Raw genomic sequence first — 17,149 nt, 5'->3', positions numbered from 1 at the left:
TTAGATACAAGACTCTCTGAATGTTTATATCACACAACTTGAGTCTTGATGTTAGCAGGACATTGATGGAGAAAAGGCAGAAAGGTGTTAGCCAGGAGAAACACACCAGCTGAGAGAGCCTCCTTCCTAGTTAAGGCGAGGAAGGAGTAGAAGAGAAGGGAGTTACTGTTGAAATACTATTATTGCATTGTTTTTTGTTTTTATTTTTTTTATGCTATGGGATTGAAAAACTTCAAAAAACAACAGCACAATTTTATGTTTGATATGCTAAACAAAACTTTAATTTTTAAAGTAGTAAATACTACAGTATGTCAAGCAATGGGGATATTTGATCAGATTTAAAAAATTCAGAATTATGGTGTCATTAATTAATGTACAGACAGAAATTTACATATAAATTTAAAAACAAAAAAAATGCCAAATAAAAGTAGGTAACAGTTCAATTACTATTACTATTTTTCCAAAAATAATAATAATAAAAAACCCTATATAAATACATAAATACTACTGAAAAAATACAACCTAATAACACTGATCCTTATATTTATACATGTAACGTGTTTATTGAAAAAAAGAAAGATTAAGCATTGTTAACTGACCTTTGTGATAAACTGAGATGTAACACACAGGGATGCCTGCACTAACCAGCCCTTTACAACAGAATATTTCATACAATATTTTGTTTACTTTAAACCTAAAACACTTTGAAATAAACCTGTTTAATCAACTTGCACATATATCAGCTAATATACCTTGAACATCAAGACACAGCAAGGCAAAGAAATGAAAAGTCAATTTGTGATGATTTCTGAATGGTATATAGATGAATTTTACAACAGTACTTAAAAACTCATGCAGAATCCTTTTTAAAATGAAATTCTTAGTCAAAAACATGAAAAAAATGTTGTTTTCATTTAACATTCGTGCTGGATTGAGCAAATATGTCATATATGACAAATATGTGTCATATTATGACAAATATAACAAAGAATATTAGTAAAATTAGTCTAGTCCAAATATATGTTTGCCTTAGACAAGGCAAACATGACTAAATGTTTCTGAATCAAGTGCCTTCAGAAAGACTTGTATTTATATTGCTGCATCTGTTTTGAATATTTTTGAATTATTTTAAAAAAGGAAATCTAACCTTAATGGAAATCATTTCCCTTTCAAATAAATTAAACTCAAGATTCTGTTTCGTATTTTGGTGAGTTTAAATCCATACATGAGAGGATTCATAACTGGAGGGATGATGAGAAATTCAAGAGCGATGAAGTTTTTGAGGCTTTGGGATAAATCTCTGGAGCCAAAGCGCAAGTACATCGCATCAAAAGCCAGTATAGTGGCATTTATGATCACAGAAGTCAGATGGGGCACACAGGTCTGCGTAAACTTTACTCTGTCCTCTCTGGACCTCACACATGTTTTAATAATATATATGTAAGTCCAAATTATGAAAAGCCAATGAGACAGATAAATGACAATTATCACATATGCACTGATGTTATTTGAAAAAGTGTCAGCTTCAGGACAAGCAAGTTGAACAATTAACCAGTTTAGACACAAGGCTCTCTGAATGTTTATACCACATAACTTGAGTCTTGCTGTAAGCAGGACATTAATGGCAAAAACACAGAAAGGTGTCAGCCAGGAGAAACACACCAGCTGTGAAAGCCTCCTCTTAGTCATGAAAGAGTGGTAGTGCAGAGGTCGACATATAGCCATATACCTGTCAAAGGCCATGACAGTTAAAATAGACAAATCACAACAAGCAAATGAATACATGACAAAACCTTGTAAAAGGCACCCTTCATAGGAGATTCTGTGAGAAGATGACAGTAAATCTGAAAGGAATTTTGGGTAGAAACCTGTGGTTCCATAAAGGGCATTAATGCAAAGGCTACTCAGTAAAATGTACATAGGTTCATGGAGGCTTTCATCGAAGACAATGAGCAGCACAAGAGAAATATTGAAGAACAAAATCACACAGTAATACAGTAAAGTAACTGAGAAGAGGGGTACTGTGAAATTCATCGTCTCATTAAATCCTGACAGAATGAAACTTCTTTCATTAGACTGATTATCCATGATCAGAGGGCACATCTACCTTTTTAAAATAACAACATAACAGAGCACTGAGCTGCTGCGTCTGTACCTGACTAATGTCTGCTGTCCCTCTTCACCTCCCATTAATTATAGAATAAAATAAAATACTATATACAGTACAATAAATAGAATAAAATATACAATAGGATAGAAATAGAATGCAAATGCTTTATACAACTGAGTAAAAATACAACTTTGTCAGAAAAAGAGTATTGCACTCAGTGTGTGTGGATGTGTGTGTTTGATCAGTTAAAGTCTTTGTTGTGGAGTCTGACAGCAGTGAGGAGGAAAGACCTGCGAAATCTCTCCGTCCCACACCGTGTGTGCCGCAGCCTGCCACTGAAGGAGCTGCTCAGTGCTGTCACAGTCTCCTGCATGGGGTGGGAGATGTTGTCCAGCAGGGATGAGTGTATGTTTCTGTTCTGTGTCCTGTTTGTTTCTATATGTGTCTTTCTGGCTGCTGTTACAACCAAATTTCCCCTTGTGGGACAATTAAAGGATTATTCTATTCTATTCTAATGCTGTTTCTATCAAACTATTTTTCTCCTACAGTTACACAGAGGCCTGACAACAATATTATACATTCAAATTATAATGCAGCAACCTAATGTTATCACATCATATCACAACTCCACACTGTGTATTTAAGCCCTCAGTTCCCAGTCTTGTCATTCCGTCCATTCCTCATGTGTGTTTTCAGTTCAGTCCATCCAGTGTTATGAAATCAGTTTTACCCCGTTTCTTTTATTAATCGAAACTTCCAGAGACGCCACCGGAACTCAGTAGTCATTTCACAAAACCTTTATTCATCTTTATTCATCTTCAAGCATGCATTTCTAGAAGGGAAGACGAGGCCCGTGTGTCCCTCTGCAAGAAATCTTCACTCCTTTGTCTGTGAAACACAGTTTTGTAGGGGCGACCCTATCATAAAACCCCCCACGGTGTGCTGCAAACTCTGTGTCTTTGTCTATGTGCACGAGCACATGAATGCCTACATGTGCGCGTTCCCACGTGTCTATGTGAGTGCTCGTGTGTGACTGTGTACGCATACCTGTGTGTATGTGTGAGTGCACATGAGTGAGTGTGCGCGTGGATGTCTGAGTGCACATGAGTGAGTGTGCATGTGGATGTGTGTGCGTGACAGTTAAAACACTGTGGGTGTAGGTGACTCCCTAGGTCATAAAACCATGTCCCTTCCAGACCACAGTTATCCAGTTACAAATGTTGAGACCCCCACCTAAACATTCTCTGGGGAATTTCCACTCAGCATTAACTCCTCTCTGTTTTACTTTCACAGTTGAAGTGGGGGAGGGGTCTCCTACAATCTACTCCTAAGTTCACGACACAGTGAGGCCTTTATTATATTGACGGCAGTGTCAGTATCTCTACAATAGTTCTACATTCTATGTTAACACATTTCTAAACTCTAAAATAAGCTAAACACTCCTACAAATCCCCCTTTTTACCTGCCATATGGCAGATAAAACTAAACTAAATCTCTCACCATAATGTTTTCATACTGTGACTCCCCATTTCCCAAAAGTGGCATCATGGTGTCTGCCTTTGTATCAGATTCTCCCACAGCACGATTGATGAGTCTTACGAACAAGGCTCTGATACAAAGCACACAACACCCACACGTCACTAATACTGCAATAAAAACAGACAAAGAAACCATAATTGACATAATGAAATCTTTCCATTGCCCAAAGACAGAGGTCATCCACGCTTCCAGCGGGTCATCTAATCCCGAATGCTCATACATTGCGGTGGACAAAATCTTTAGGCCTTCCAGAACTCGGGTCACAGAGCCGTCGGGAACTGTGTTATTTGGAATGAAAGTACAATACATATCCCCAAACATCGCACAAACGCCCCCTTTTTCTCCCAACAACATATCTAACGCCATCCGATTTTGTACTGCCATTAAAGATGTTGGACTCAACTGTTCAGCAAGCACTTGCATTTAATGACAGCACAAAGATCAAATGTATACGAGATTGTGGACCCTTTAACGTAGTCCAACTCTATACCGCCATAATAATCAAAACACTCATCTGATTTACCTGTTTCACTACGTTTGGTTTGCTTCACCGTGGCCTGTGACGTTGGAGTCGCTGGAATGGATTCAGGTCTGTCTCTGGGCAATTCACTTATAAAAAAAAAAATCATAGTTACAATAACCACAGTCACACCTAACACTACCGTTTCTCTCCAATTCCGCCTCAACCAGCCTAGAGAAGTTGACATAAATTAAATGTAGATAAAAGGCTCGTCTGTTTACATCTCTCCCTCACAGAAGGCTTCTCTGCAGAGCATCAAATCTGCATGGCAAAGTGACACACTTTAGGTGATCTTCATCCTTGGGAAAAGTGGTGTCAACTATTTCCCAGTCTCCTAGTATTTGTGCCTCACACAGAATCACAATTCCATCGCTGGAGTTCCTCTGCGCTGTCACTTTTAGAGCTTGGCACGCTCTCTCCATCCCTCAGGTTCTCATGTTCCAACGCTGCTGAAGATTTAAGGCAGAGCACGTCATACACCTTAGTTGTCTTCCTCAGCGTCAACATTGAATCTTTCATTTTATTTAAAATCTTGCTGTGGGAAGTCTCCTCTTGATCTCCTGGAAGCTCAGCAGCACAGCTCTCTGTGTGATGTCTGCTGTGCTGAAGATGATCTCTGATCCTCCTGAAGCCTCTCTCCTGGCCTCAGCTCCCATCTTTTGGACGATCCTCTCAGCCACTCCTTCTCGTCATGGCACCTCACGACATCTACAGATGAAAAAATAACACTCCTCTTGCCTCATGGCTTTCACCATGTGTCAACTCCCCAATGAGACATGCACAAGAATGTTGCACATTCTCTCTAAAACAATCTCCAGGGTTTCCCACTTGGAGCAGCCATACTCCAACCTGTAACCCTGTGTAAAAACATTAACCAGCGGTCACATGTTAAGCTTGTTTAATTCCCAGCTCCACCTGGAGCCTATAACCTGGAAGACAAATCTGTTAAATCAAACTTCACATTTGCAACCAACTATAGATCATAAGAGTGATAAAGTACTCAGCATAACAGACAAGTATCATGTGCAGGTTTTCTCCAATCATTAAATCACTATTATTACCATAATTTGTCCCAAATCATGAATCATCCCAATTTATTCCATAATTTAATCTGTGACTTTCCTTAAACAATGTCACTCCACCCATTTTATCACTATGAGTTCAATAGTGGCAGGCTAATGAGCCCATATTCAACTATTCCATAAACACTGCATCCCTTATTTGTTTTTCTCATGTCACTTGTCCGCTTCTGCTGAATCCTCCACATGCACTCTTAAAGAAAAAACAAACATTAGCAACACACATGGATCGTGTGGTGGGCAGGCGTCGGCCATCCACATTCCAGAGGTGCTGTAAAAGGCCATAAAATTAAGCCTGCTGTAAAAAGAATGACACTGGTTTCAACACAGGAAATTTCTCACATTATTCACATCGTCAAAGTAACTTTCAACATTTTCCCAACAACACAGTGTAACAGCATCACCAACTCATAACCTGTAGTAGAGAAACAAACATCCACCAATTGTTCTGTTAGAAATCACATCATCAAATCACATGAAGAACTGTAATGCTGTAGAAAAGAGAATGCAAATGTTAGCGCTGCGCAGGTGTGTACACACTTTCTCACAGTAACTTCTGTGAGCAACACACCCCTGGTAGATTCACAAACATAGAAAATTTAAAAGGTTAAACCGTCACACAACCTCAGATGTTGCTGTCATCTTTCTGCTCCTGTAAAAGGAAACAGATAAATTTATCCACCCTTTTATCCTGTCTAGGTGGAGGTTAACCTTGAGTCGTGGTCAAGTCTTGTCAGATTTTACCAGTCAGTCAGTTTGTTTTTATTTCCATTCATTCATTCATCCATTCTTTCTTTCTTTGCTGATAGTGGAACCTATCGTCGCATTTAGTTTCCACTCTCAGCAAAATGACGTCATTTCAAAAGAAAAGAACTTTAGATCGGATTACTACGCTGAATCCTTTTTAGGCAGGGACTCTCATTTTCTAATTGTCCCAAATAAGTGGCTTTCTCCAGAGCCCATTTTAATGTGGAGAAACTCACTTGCAACAATTTTCTCGACGACGTGTAGCACTTTTAATTCTCGACATGCAGATCTGCTTAAAGAAAAGAGATTCACAAACAGAAATCAGTGCACTGTTCAAAAAATAAAAATAAACTGAAAAATGACAAATAAAACTGAAAAACAAAAGAAAATAAAAAATACAGAAGCCCGGTCTTAAGACTTGTCACAGAATATTCTTTCTCTTATAGGTGAGAAAACACCAAATCTAAAACATGGTGCCATGGTAAAACCTTCCCCATACTTCAGAAACAAAAACAAAACAAAACAAAAAACCCCCCAAAAAATCTGCTAGTTTCACTCATTTAAACTCTGGCTGCAGGATTCTGTTCACCCCTGCTATCATGTTCCCCAAAATAATACAAATTCAGTCATCTATGTATCAGTTCTCAACCCACTCAATAAACCAGACAGGATGACGGTAACAGTGTCACCTACTTAAAATTGTGTTTGATCTTCATTACGTGTGTGTGTGTCTGTGTGTTAGTCGGGTTAATACATTTTCTGTTTTTATGTATCCTTTTATGTACCTTTCCCCTTTTTTCTGAAACAAAACTCCGTTCACTCCAAATTTTGTTTCAGAAACATCTAAATGAAAAACTCTATCATAGGCAGGCACAGCTAAACCCCAAATGCTTGCAGGTTACCATAGGCAACCACGCTGAGTGTTGTCAACCCCTTCTACAAATACCATCTTTTAATGTGTAACACTTTGTGTATGATTTTTTGTTATCTCTGGTGCATATTATCTGCATGTGTGGTGTCACCTTTCCATTTTTCTAACAGTACACTTGCATACCTCAGTGTTTGTCTTCCTCCCCCTTTTGTGGTGGTCTGGACACTGTGTCAATCCTCCACTTCCAGGCAGTCGCTTGTCTCCCCGGATGCTTTAACCCAATTTGATTCCCCACACTAAAACCGCAGCCTCAGCCCTCTTCTGCTCCTTTTCTTCTCTCCCACTTTTCAGTCCAATGGCAGTCAGTTTTCTTCAGCTTTGTCCCGTGTATCTCTTTGTCCCACTATCCCTTTCATTGCCATCTCACTCCAAACATGGCAAATGTCAAACTCAGACAGTCTTCTCAAAAGTCCTTCACACACAGTGAGGTTGCAGCTTGCTGGAAACGCATCTCCATCCAATCTAGATGGTGGGTCTTCTCTTTCTGATGCCGTTTGCCCATAGTGCTGCTGGAACTCTCTGCTCAGAACTCTGGTATTGTCTCTTGGACTCCTGTCCACTGTTGATGTTCATGCTCGTGCTTCTGAAACTGCACTCTGTGTCTTCAGGGAGAGATTAGCTTCCCTGGAGCTTGCTCGTTCAGGATGAGAACGGGAAGCTACAAAACAATTCAGCCAAAAATTCTGGCTGGGTGTTTCTATTTTTTTTCTAATAATTTTAACCTATAATTTTCTTCCGACTGCTGCCCATGGAGAATTGATCCAGGTCCGTTCCCCACCTGTAATCGACAGACTGAGAGACTTTCATTATTCACTGTGACTGCATATGTTTTCATCACTCCTAAAGCAACACATCTCTACTTATTTTGTTTTGAACTCTACTGACTTTAAACCCCAAAAATGAAATTTTTATTTGGTCTTAACCGCAAACACAAAAACCTTCTTGATGTTGCTGTTAATTATTTTCATCCACAACACTCCAAATTATGTTTTCTTTTGTGTCCAGCAGGGGAAGAAGGTGACCTGTAGTGTCACTGCTTCCCCCAGTTGGAGACAATTTCCCACTCACACTTCCACACTTTTTATTTTCTTTGTTTTCACGATTTTCTTTCTCTTTTTTTATTACCCCATTGTTTTACACCCACACATTAACCTGTTAACTCACTCCTCCAACCTCATTTTCCTTTCACCCCAACAGCTCTCATACCGTCAACAATCAAATTCTCCATTCATCCTTGAGTACTTGATCACCTTTAAATGGCACTGTTAATTTTATCAATTTATTTATCATTACTTTAACACTAATCCACTGTTTATTTTTTATTTACTTTAGTTCATTTTTCTCCTATTTGATCACTATGATTTCTTGACTATTTATTATTTCACAAAAAATCAACTAATGTACTTTGTCTCCCTCTTTGTCATCAATTCACACACACTCACAGGCTGGTCACTAGCCCTCACCTTTTCTTTCTCTCTCACACACACGCACATTTTACTCTCCGTTCGTTCTACCTGTGAACCCGCCCCTCGAGGCTGGCTCACACACACCTCATGCTTCTAGCAGTCCCATTCAAACTTTCTGCGAGACACTTCTGCTGATTCAGGACAACGCCCTAATCAGAAAAAAGAGCGGGTGCCGTCCACTCTTATACACCTCAACCTAACTAGGATAATTTAGGCTCACGATCTTCAGATCGCGCCACATTTTCCTCACGAATTATTCAAAATGCGCCACAGACTGGATACCGCAGTTTCTCTTCCCCATAAAAATAAAACCAAATTAAAACCCCCAATTGACTTCACAGTTTGCAACAATTCGCGACACGGTCTCCTGCCGCAATTTCTGCACACCATACACACTTTTAGACACAAATTCTTTTTGTTACTTTAATTGACTCCCGTACTTCAGACAAGACGCCGACTCTAACGGCACTTTCACACACACTACACCGTCCTCCTTCTGCATCAGGCACTGGTTACACTCAGCTCGGAATCTAACCGGCGAAAGCAACCGATCCTGCTTTTATGCATACTTCAGACTGTGACAGGGAACTCTCCCCGACTTAGTTATTTAAGGAGCCACGAATCCCCAGGTCACCACCCTGGATCTCCTGCCTACAGGTCCTAGCCCCGCGTCCGAGACTAGGTGGGGTAACCAAACCCGTGACACACACAGCCCTCAGCTGGCGACGAGACCTTTCAGCCCCGCTTTCTAACTAATAGTAACACAAGTTTCCTGCTTTAACGCACGGGGACGGATCACACACTGCCACTTTTTCCTAATAACTAAAGACGGATCACACACCGCCACGGATGAAACACCGATGCTATTATTTACACTGAGATACATTCAACTTAGCGAACAGATAATTTAGGCTTTAAACAATATGCACAGGGCAGCACGGTGGCACGGTGGTTAGCACTGTTGCCGCACAGCAAGAAGGTCCTGAGTTCAATTCCACCATCAGGCCGGGGTCTTTCTGTGTGGAGTTTGCATGTTCTCCCCGTGTTTGCGTGGGTTCTCTCCGGGTACTCCGGCTTCCTCCCACCGTCCAAAGACATGCAGCTTGTGGGGATAGGTTAATTGGATAATCCAAATTGCCATTAGGTGTGAATGTGCGAGTGAATGTGAGTGTGAATGGTTGTCTGTCCCTATGTGTTAGCCCTGCGACAGACTGGCGACCTGTCCAGGGTGTACCCCGCCTTTCACCCTATGACAGCTGGGATAGGCTCCAGCGCCCCCCGCGACCCTGAAAAGGATAAGCGAATGGATGGATGGATGGATGGACAATATGCACGGTTCGAAAATAATTAGGTCGTGCTTACCTGTTCGCCTCGTTTCACGATCTCAGCTCTGCCAATTCATCCTCTCTGGGCCTCGAACGAATCCCGGGTTTCGGCACCAAAACTGTTACGAAATTAGTTTTACCCCAGTTCTTTTATTCATCGAAACTTCCAGAGACGCCACCGGAACTCAGTAGTCATTTTACAAAACCTTTATTCATCTTTATTCATCTTCATTTAAGCATGCACTTCTAGAAGGGAAGACGAGGCCCGTGTGTCCCTCTGCAAAAAATCTTCACTCCTTTGTCTGTGAAACACAGTTTTGTAGGGGCGACCCTATCATAAAACCCCCCACGGTGTGCTGCAAACTCTGTGTCTGTGTCTATGTGCACGAGCACATGAATGCCTACATGTGCGCGTTCCCACGTGTCTATGTGAGTGCTCGTGTGTGACTGTGTACGCATACCTGTGTGTATGTGTGAGTGCACATGAGTGAGTGTGCGTGTGGATGTGTGAGTGCACATGAGTGAGTGTGCGTGTGGATGTGTGTGCGTGACAGTTAAAACACTGTGGGTGTAGGTGACTCCCTAGGTCATAAAACCATGTCCCTTCCAGACCACAGTTATCCAGTTACAAATGTTGAGACCCGCACCCAAACATTCTCTGGGGAATTTCCACTCAGCATTCACTCCTCTCTGTTTTACTTTCACAGTTCAAGTGGGGGAGGGGTCTCCTACAATCTACTCCTAAGTTCACGACACAGTGAGGCCTTTATTATATTGACGGCAGTGTCAGTATCTCTACAATAGTACTACATTCTATGTTAACACATTTCTAAACTCTAAAATAAGCTAAACACTCCTACACCGGTCAGCCAGCCAACCATTAATTTATTAATTCACTCCCTCACTCCTTCATTCATTTATTCAATTGGTATATTCAGTCCGTCTTCTCATGTTCTGTTCATCCTGGCTTCACAACAAACATCATCCACATCCTTCACCAGCCTGCGAGTCCTGAGTTTGAGTCCTCTCTTCCTTCCACACATCACATTGTGTCACATATATAGAGACTGTTTATACATAGGGCCCAGAATTCTGTGCTAACATGAACCTTGCACAATCTGTGGTGCCAACTCATAAACAAAAACACACTTGCTGTGTATATAGTACTGTCAGCATAGCTGGACTGGCCATTGGGCATACCGGGCACTTGCCCGGTGGGCCGCTCGCGATTTTTTTTTTTTAGGAAGGGTATATATAATGAAAGGTGTTGGATTGGCCAATTGGTCATGATCGACTCTGGGCTGGACCAATTACAGCCGAGGAGGCCGAATGCACCCGCCCCCTTGTTTAGCAATCACGTGATTTTCGCGCATTGCATGCCGGGAATTAGTGGCAAAACAATCCAAGTACCGCATCAAATGCAAGCATTTGCAGCACCGCAAAACGTTCATTCTCCGGTTCCAATACCTTCTTGTTTTTTCTTTGCCGCACAAAAAAGGAATGTACAAAACAAAAGGAGAACAATGCCGGTCCGTACAAAGACAGACTCGACGAAAAGACAAAGAAAAGATACGAGGAAAAAATCAAAGGAGTGAAAGGGTCAGACCCTTACGAGCACGCAGAGGGACAAAATACGTTAGCGTGCTGCCCAACTTTCACCACGCGCAGATTTATAATTATACGGTTCTTGGAGTGAGTGCATACACTCATGAAGTTTAGTAACTTCATGTCACTGCAACAAGCCCAGGTACAGTTTACCGATGGATGGGTACAGGGCCTTGAAACGCACCGTGTAGAACGACAGACCATCGTACGAACAAAGGTAAGTTTACCAGTCTCACAAATCGTCGTCATTAATACACATTCGTTAACCGTTTATTAATATAACCTTTGAGCTCAACGGTAATTAATTAGTAGTGGCAATAATATTGTATGCTGTAATCGCACTGGACAGTTAGTGATACAAAACAACTTTTTTATCCTGTGAATAAAAGTATATGTTTTTGTCAATGTACCATAATAACAGAAGCGAAACGCAATATTGTGTCAGGACAATTCACTATTTATGCACAATAAATAAAGGAGCATAGAGCGACAATTTCTGTTCAGCGCCAGACTTGCTTGTAACCTATATCACCAATTATGTTAAGAAAAATGACGTATTAACTACTACAAAACTCTGACCTTTGTGGGAATGCTTGGAGCAGACTAACATGTGAGCTGGAGTGTTCTGGGATGTTATATTTGGTATATCCAGACCATCCGTCGGCTCTTACTTCGGAAACATGGCTTAAAAAATTTCTCTTCAACGATGTAATCCGATAAAAAAAACCAAAAACGATCGGCTTCCCGTGGCTGTCATGCGACCGGCTATTGCAGTTAATAATACAACAGCTTCTTGCCATTTTTTGTGTTTCTTTTTATCGCTGTGTAACTGAGTTCAATTGAAAGCCTGCGTGCGCTAGTACCTCTTGCCACAAGTTCCCAGAATCCTTTGCGGTTTTACCCCTGAATGACGTCACATTTTCAATCTTTATCCTGGTGGGCCGGTCTCTAGTCAAAATGCCCGGGCCGATTTTTTGTCCCAGTCCAGCCTTGACTGTCAGGCCTTTATTTTTTAACAGCAGCTCTGTGGAAAAAAGGTAGTTTTAAAGCAGCATGAATCTATAACCTACTAAGCAATCACTTCTTTCTTCCCCTGTCTTTGAATTAATTTGCAAACTGTGAAACTGATATTCTGTTAAATATAGACATCATGTCAGGTTTTTTTTTTTTTTTTTTTTGAGTCAAGATGGCGCCGAGTATGGCAGCCTCGTCGCGAGCTCCCCCAAGCAACAGCTTTTTTCTGTGTTTAATTTTACTTTTCCTTCATTTTTTCGCGAGTAGCACATGTCTCCTTGTGTACGACCGACAAACCTTACTGGACATAAAAGACGGTCTTTCTTATAACTTTCCGTAGTTCAAGTTTTGCAACACGGACGCTCCGTTTGCAGACCCCCCATTCATCTCACCTGAGACGCCTTTGTTCTCTGGCCCTGGAGGCCGCAAACGCCGACGCAGAGGGAGAAGATCTGGCGTTCTGGTTCGACTGAGACGGCGCACTAACAGACCACCGTTACCCAGTTTATTACTGGCTAATGTGCAGTCTCTGGAGAACAAGCTGTGCGAGCTTCGGGCACGGATCTCATTCCAGCGAGATATGCGGGACTGCTGCGTGATCTGCCTCACAGAAACCTGGCTATCGGACAAGGTACCGGACTCCGCAATACAACTACCGGGGTTCTCCGTGCATCGCACGGACAGGTCACAGGATCTTACTGGGAAAAGCAGAGGCGGTGGTGTATGTTTCATGATCAACAACAGCTGGTGTGATTATGCGAACGTGCACCCGGTCAAATCCTTCTGCTCACCGGACCTGGAGTACCTGATGATTAAGTGCCGGCCATTCTGGCTACCGAGGGAATTTACAGCAGTGATTATTACGCCTGTTTACATTCCCCCACAAGCCGACACTGACCGAGCACTCAGGGAACTGTACAGCGCGATCAGCAGCGAGGAAACCGCACACCCAGAGGCAGCGTTTATCACAGCCGGAGACTTTAATAAGGGAAACCTGAAGAAAGTCTCACCCAAACTCCACCAACACATCCATTTTAACACTCATGGAGACCAGCTACTTGACCACTGCTACACCTCTTTCCGGGATGCGTACAAAGCCCTCCCCCACGCCCCATTCGGCCAATCAGATCACCGCTCCATCCTGCTCCTGCCCGCCTACAGGCAGAAGCTGAAACAGGAAGCTCCAACCCGGAGGGCGGTGCACTGTTGGACGGACCAATCAGAGTCTGCGCTGCGGGACTGTTTTGATCACGCGGACTGGGAAATGTTTCACGTGGCTGCTAGGGACATTGATGAGTACACAGACTCAGTCTGCGGATTTATCAGGAAATGCGTGGAAGATGTCGTCCCATCCAGAACAGTTAAATCCTTCCCAAATCAAAAACCCTGGATTAACGGAGATGTTCGCACGGCACGGAGCACCGCCTTTGCCTCCGCGAACACATCGGACTACAAACACGCACATTACCAACTCCGGAAGACGATCAAAGCAGCCAAACGTGAGTACAGGGACAGGGTGGAGCAACAGTTTGACAACTCTCGGAGTATGTGGCAGAGACTAAACACGATCACAGACTTTAGAGGGAAAACCAGCACACCGCAGACCACGGCCTCTCTGTGTGAGGATCTAAACGTATTCTACGCTAGATTCGACACAGCGAACACCATGAGACCGGACAGTGTGCGCACCACGGATGACATCAGTGCGCACACTGTGTCTGAGGAGGATGTGCGGAAGTGCTTCAGGAAGGTGAATGCACGCAAAGCTACAGGTCCGGACGGGATTCCCGGCCGCGTCCTCAAGTCATGCGCGGCTCAGCTGGCTGGAGTGTTCACGCACATCTTCAACCTTTCCCTCTCTCTGTCTGTAGTCCCAGCCTGCTTCAAAATGGCCACCGTCGTCCCTGTACCCAAATCCTCCACCATCTCCTCACTGAACGACTGGCGACCTGTAGCCCTGACCCCCATCGTGAGCAAATGCTTCGAGAAGCTGGTCAGGGACTTCATCTGCTCTGCACTACCCGACTCACTGGACCCTCTACAGTTTGCATACCGCCACAACCGGTCCACTGATGATGCCATAGCCCTGACACTACACACTGCCCTGTCACACCTGGAGAAGAGAGACACGTATGTGAGAATGCTGTTTGTAGATTACAGCTCAGCATTCAATACCATCGTTCCCTCGAAGCTGGACAGGAAACTGCAGGATCTAGGACTGAGTAGCTCCCTCTGCAGCTGGATCCTTAGCTTCCTGTCTGACAGACGCCAAGTGGTCAGACTGGGCAGCATCACCTCATCCCCCGTCACACTGAACACTGGTGCTCCACAGGGGTGTGTACTGAGCCCTCTCCTGTACTCACTCTACACCTACGACTGCACAGCCACTAACAACTCCAACATCATTGTGAAGTTTGCGGACGACACTACAGTGGTGGGTCTTATCACCAATGGTGATGAGACGGCTTACAGGGAGGAGGTCAGCGCCCTGACCCACTGGTGTCAAGACAACCATCTCACCCTCAACGTCGCAAAGACAAAGGAGTTGATAGTGGACTTCCGGAGGTGCAGAGAAGTACACACCCCCATCACCATCAACGGCGCTGCTGTGGAGAGAGTGAGCAGCTTCCGGTTCCTTGGTGTACATCTGGCTGAGGATCTTACGTGGTCAGTACACACAAACAAAACAGTGAAGAAGGCGCAGCAGCGCCTCTTCTTTCTCAGGAGACTGAAAAGATTCGGCATGAGCCCCCACATCCTCAGGACCTTCTATCACTGTGCCATTGAGAGCATCCTCACTGGATGCATCACCACCTGGTATGGCAACAGCACCGCCTACAACTGCAAAGCTCTCCAGCGAGTAGTGCGGTGCTCTGAACGGATAATTGGAGGTGAGCTTCCCTCCCTCCAAGACATCTACAGGAAGCGGTGCCTGAGGAAAGCGGGGAGGATCATCAAGGACTCCAGTCACCCCAGCCATAAACTGTTCAGACTACTTCCATCAGGAAGGAGGTTCTGCAGCATCCGGTCCCGTACCAGCAGACTGAGAGACAGCTTCTTCCACCAGGCCATCAGACTGCTGAACACGTCATAGACACCTCAGCTTCACTACTGGAACTTTAACATTATGCACTCCATACTGTACAGTAATGCCACTGTTTTGCACATGTCTCAACTTTGTATATTTTTATATATTGTATTTATTGTTTACTCTATTTAATTTGTAAAATATGTGTACACACACACACACACACGTAGAAAAATATTTAGTATACACATCCAAAAATGCATATACTATTATATATTGTACATATATTTATTAGTTTCAGATGTAGCCATTCTTGTATTTTGCTTGTTTACATTATTGTATTTTGCACAACTCTGTTGCTTGTGAAGCTCGCACACAAGAATTTCACTCACATGTGCTGTACCAATGTACCTGCACATGTGATGTGACAATAAAAGTGATTTGATTTGATTTGATTTACATTTTCTGAATTAGCCTTGTGATATAAGTGTACAATGAGCGAGACTACAGAGGCACCCGAAAAACTGGCTAAGCTTTGAGCCACAGTAAACACGTCACTCATGAGACTCAGACATTTTATGCTTGAAAAAAGGATATAAATATGAGTCTGTTACTTGAGAAACATAAACCTATTTACTGTAAATGACAATAAATTGACCAATTTACATCTTAATGGAACGTGTTAGAGATATGGCATTATGACACCTTAAGTTCAAACGATAAGATGACCTGGATTAAACCTAAAACCAGAAGTGGAAATGCATTTTAGTTTACATCTGAAAAAATGTAAAAAACAAAAAACAATAATTTTTAAAAGGTAAAATATGTGTAAGCTGTCTAGATCTTTGATAGTCTAAAGGTCAAATTTAAGTAAACAATAATGCTTTTTACTGAGACTTGGTTGTCTTGGTGCATTTATAGTTAATGTTATGATGCCTTCATTTGCTGTCATGTACAAGATAATAATGTACATTTTTGAAATTTTAGTTTGGTCTATTTTTATTTGGTGAACAAGAAAGTCTTAATTTTGAAGTTCTTTTAAAATAAAATAAACCCAATATCCTGTTTCGTATTTTGGTGAGTTTAAATCCATATATGAGAGGATTCATAACTGGAGGGATGATGAGAAATTCAATAGTGATGAAGTTTTGGAGGCTTTGAGGTAAACGTGTAGAGCCAGATATCATGTACACTGGATCAAGAAAAAACAAGAAAGTCATCAAAGAGATCAGGTGGGGCACACAGGTCTGCATAAACATTAACCTGTCCTCTCTGGACCTCGCACATGTTTTAATAAGATATATGTAAGTCCAAATTATAAAAAGCCAATGACACAGATAAACAATAAGTGTTACATTTGCACTGATGTTTTTTCTAAAGGTGTCAACATCAGGACAAGCAAGTTTAATTATTAACCAGTTTAGATACAAGACTCTGTGAATGTTTATATCACACAACTTGAGTCTTGATGTTAGCAGGACATTGATGGAGAAAAGGCAGAAAGGTGTTAGCCAGGAGAAACACACCAGCTGAGAGAGCCTCCTTCCTAGTTAAGGCGAGGAAGGAGTAGAAGAGAAGGGAGTTACTGTTGAAATACTATTATTGCATTGGTTTTTGTTGGGTTTTTTTTATGCTATGGGATTGAAAAACTTCAAAAAACAACAGCACAATTTTATGCTTGATATGCTAAACAAAACTTTAATTTTTAAAGTAGTAAATACTACAGTATGTCAAGCAATGGGGATATTTGATCAGATTTTAAAAATTCAGAATTATGGTGTCATT

General features: G+C 42.3%; 1 protein-coding gene across 4 annotated transcripts in view; it reads right to left on the bottom strand.

Annotated features, from left to right (window-relative positions):
• Positions 1-931: 931 nt before the first annotated feature.
• LOC146651371 (olfactory receptor 6F1-like) overlaps positions 932-17,149 on the bottom strand; it is a 64,291-nt gene continuing 48,073 nt past the window's right edge. The window contains exons 1-2 of one of the 4 annotated variants that reach the window (XM_085384747.1): positions 7,050-10,572; positions 932-4,877 (exon numbers count right to left, since the gene is read on the bottom strand). In XM_085384747.1, coding sequence (XP_085240873.1) covers positions 1,159-2,103 — 945 coding nt within the window. In that variant the 5' untranslated portion in view covers positions 2,104-4,877; positions 7,050-10,572 and the 3' untranslated portion in view covers positions 932-1,158. Of the gene's footprint in view, positions 10,573-17,149 lie in introns of those variants that run through there. The other 3 variants (XM_085384746.1, XM_085384748.1, XM_085384745.1) reach the window with 3 other exon arrangements.

The sequence above is a fragment of the Rhamphochromis longiceps genome, linkage group LG16 (assembly GCF_057381845.1).
Source record: "Rhamphochromis longiceps isolate RC_006_pf linkage group LG16, R_longiceps_female_GT1.1, whole genome shotgun sequence".
Lineage (NCBI taxonomy): Eukaryota > Metazoa > Chordata > Actinopteri > Cichliformes > Cichlidae > Rhamphochromis > Rhamphochromis longiceps.
The sequence above is the reverse complement of the archived record's forward strand: the minus strand, read 5'-3'. Positions and strand labels throughout refer to the sequence as shown.